The sequence below is a fragment of the Perkinsus marinus genome (assembly GCF_000006405.1).
Source record: "Perkinsus marinus ATCC 50983 genomic scaffold scf_1104296941404, whole genome shotgun sequence".
Classification (NCBI taxonomy): domain Eukaryota; phylum Perkinsozoa; order Perkinsida; family Perkinsidae; genus Perkinsus; species Perkinsus marinus.
This window is the reverse complement of record NW_003212559.1, coordinates 1-1,577: the sequence shown is the minus strand read 5'-3', so window position 1 is coordinate 1,577 and position 1,577 is coordinate 1. Positions and strand designations below refer to the sequence as shown.

The following is a 1,577-nucleotide window of genomic DNA, read 5'->3' as shown; positions in this document are numbered from 1 at the left end:
GGAGCTCCTTAAGTTGCTTCTAAACGTTGTGAAATGAGTTGAGTAGTTCTTAAGTATACCTTAAGTAACTCCTTACGTTGCTCCTAAATTAAGGCGCCTTAAATTAAGTATCCTTGTGAAACAGGCCCAATATGCCGGTTTGATCTAAGGCTTAGATTCTTAACGCGCAGTCCCCCGCTCTAGCGCGCAGCTTGTGGGTGATGGATTGAGTTTTTTTTGTAAAACCGGCCGACTACCACCCTGAATCAGAGTCTCTGATCAGAGCCATGGTCAATGTATTACCTCGATTCTACTCAGCTGTGGCCTGTATTCGCATGCCAGTAAGTATAGTTATGCAGTTTACCCGTATACAGGAAGATTTATACTGATATCCCTGTGTTCAGCACAATGTGTTGTAACATGAACGGAGCACATGATATCCTACGGAATTTTACTTACTGCTCCTGAGTGTTCTTCTTTCCCGAGCAACACCGCTGAGATGCTCCGCATTGACATATCTTTGCTATTTCAGTCATACGCCTTATCTCTGTAGTGATAATGATGCCGCGGGCGTGCCGTTGACGTGAAGAGGAACGTGTATCCGTTCGACTGCGTCACAATCGTTGGATTCCCATCAACAAACTCTCCAGGTTAAATCTTATTCGTGATGCCTCTTGCTTACGGCTCTCTCTTGCTTGCCACTGTGATGGAAGCAGCCCTGGGACTACCTGATATCCCTTTCCAGATTACTGCTGACTATCCACTGGGTTGTTATGGAGGTCCTGGTCCAGGGAATGGAAGCACCATTTACAATATTCTAGCGCCTTCCTGCATTTACAACATGAAGGGATATACAATCGATGGAGTTCATAGAGAGGTTGCCGGGATCATACTCAACACCAACAGGCCTTGGCATTATGGCAGCCTGCATATGAACCTCAATCTGTCCACCGTGCCTGGCACCGAAACGCATGATGTCCTAGTGGGAACGGATGGTTGGGCTCACCTGAGTGTCGGTGATGAAACCAGAGACTTCTGGTGGAATCCAGCCCCAGGTAAGAACATCTACGGTCCAGAGCCTGTTGAAGTGGGTGTCCAAGTTTCAACTATCGACTCTGGTACTCTCCCTAATAACGTGAGCATTTGGAGCTCGTGGGATAGGCTAACTGGTACAGCGAACAGCGACGGGTTGAGGCTATTTTGTATGCACAAATGCTCCTCCAACGTACCCAGTTCTGAGATTTACACCATACAAGAAATCGTCATAAAAAGAGTGGAAGGTGGCTGGTACTACTTAATTACGTACGTATTTCGTGACTATTCTGATGACATAAAAGATTACGACAAGTATGTGATCTTGGGCAATCTGCAGGACGTGAATATAGTTTGAATCTACCCAGCACCATGATTGAATCATGATGATTCTATGCCTAGCCAAAGTGGCGACGTCGGTGAGGTAGTCTCCCTGCTCCGATGCTGGTGCCTCATGCACCGTACATATGTCTTGAACACTGCGAGGATTTCGGGTCATTTTCACAACAATACCCATCTGTTTACCGTTTATTTTCATTTCTTCATATCTTTGCCCAGTATCGCGT

The 1,577-nt window shown here is 46.2% G+C and overlaps 1 protein-coding gene across 1 annotated transcript; it reads left to right on the top strand.

Moving 5' to 3' along the window:
- Nucleotides 1-623: 623 nt before the first annotated feature.
- On the top strand, nt 624-1,508 carry Pmar_PMAR010628 (hypothetical protein). Its single transcript, XM_002781824.1, has one exon. It carries the CDS (start codon nt 647-649, stop codon nt 1,367-1,369), a length of 723 nt encoding a protein of 240 aa, XP_002781870.1. The 5' UTR covers nt 624-646; the 3' UTR covers nt 1,370-1,508.
- The last annotated feature ends 69 nt before the right edge of the window (nt 1,509-1,577 follow it).

What these genes read in the sequence shown, in the direction of transcription:
- Pmar_PMAR010628 (XM_002781824.1), top strand. Translation starts at nt 647, where the DNA reads ATGCCTCTTGCTTACGGCTCTCTCTTGCTTGCCACTGTGATGGAAGCA.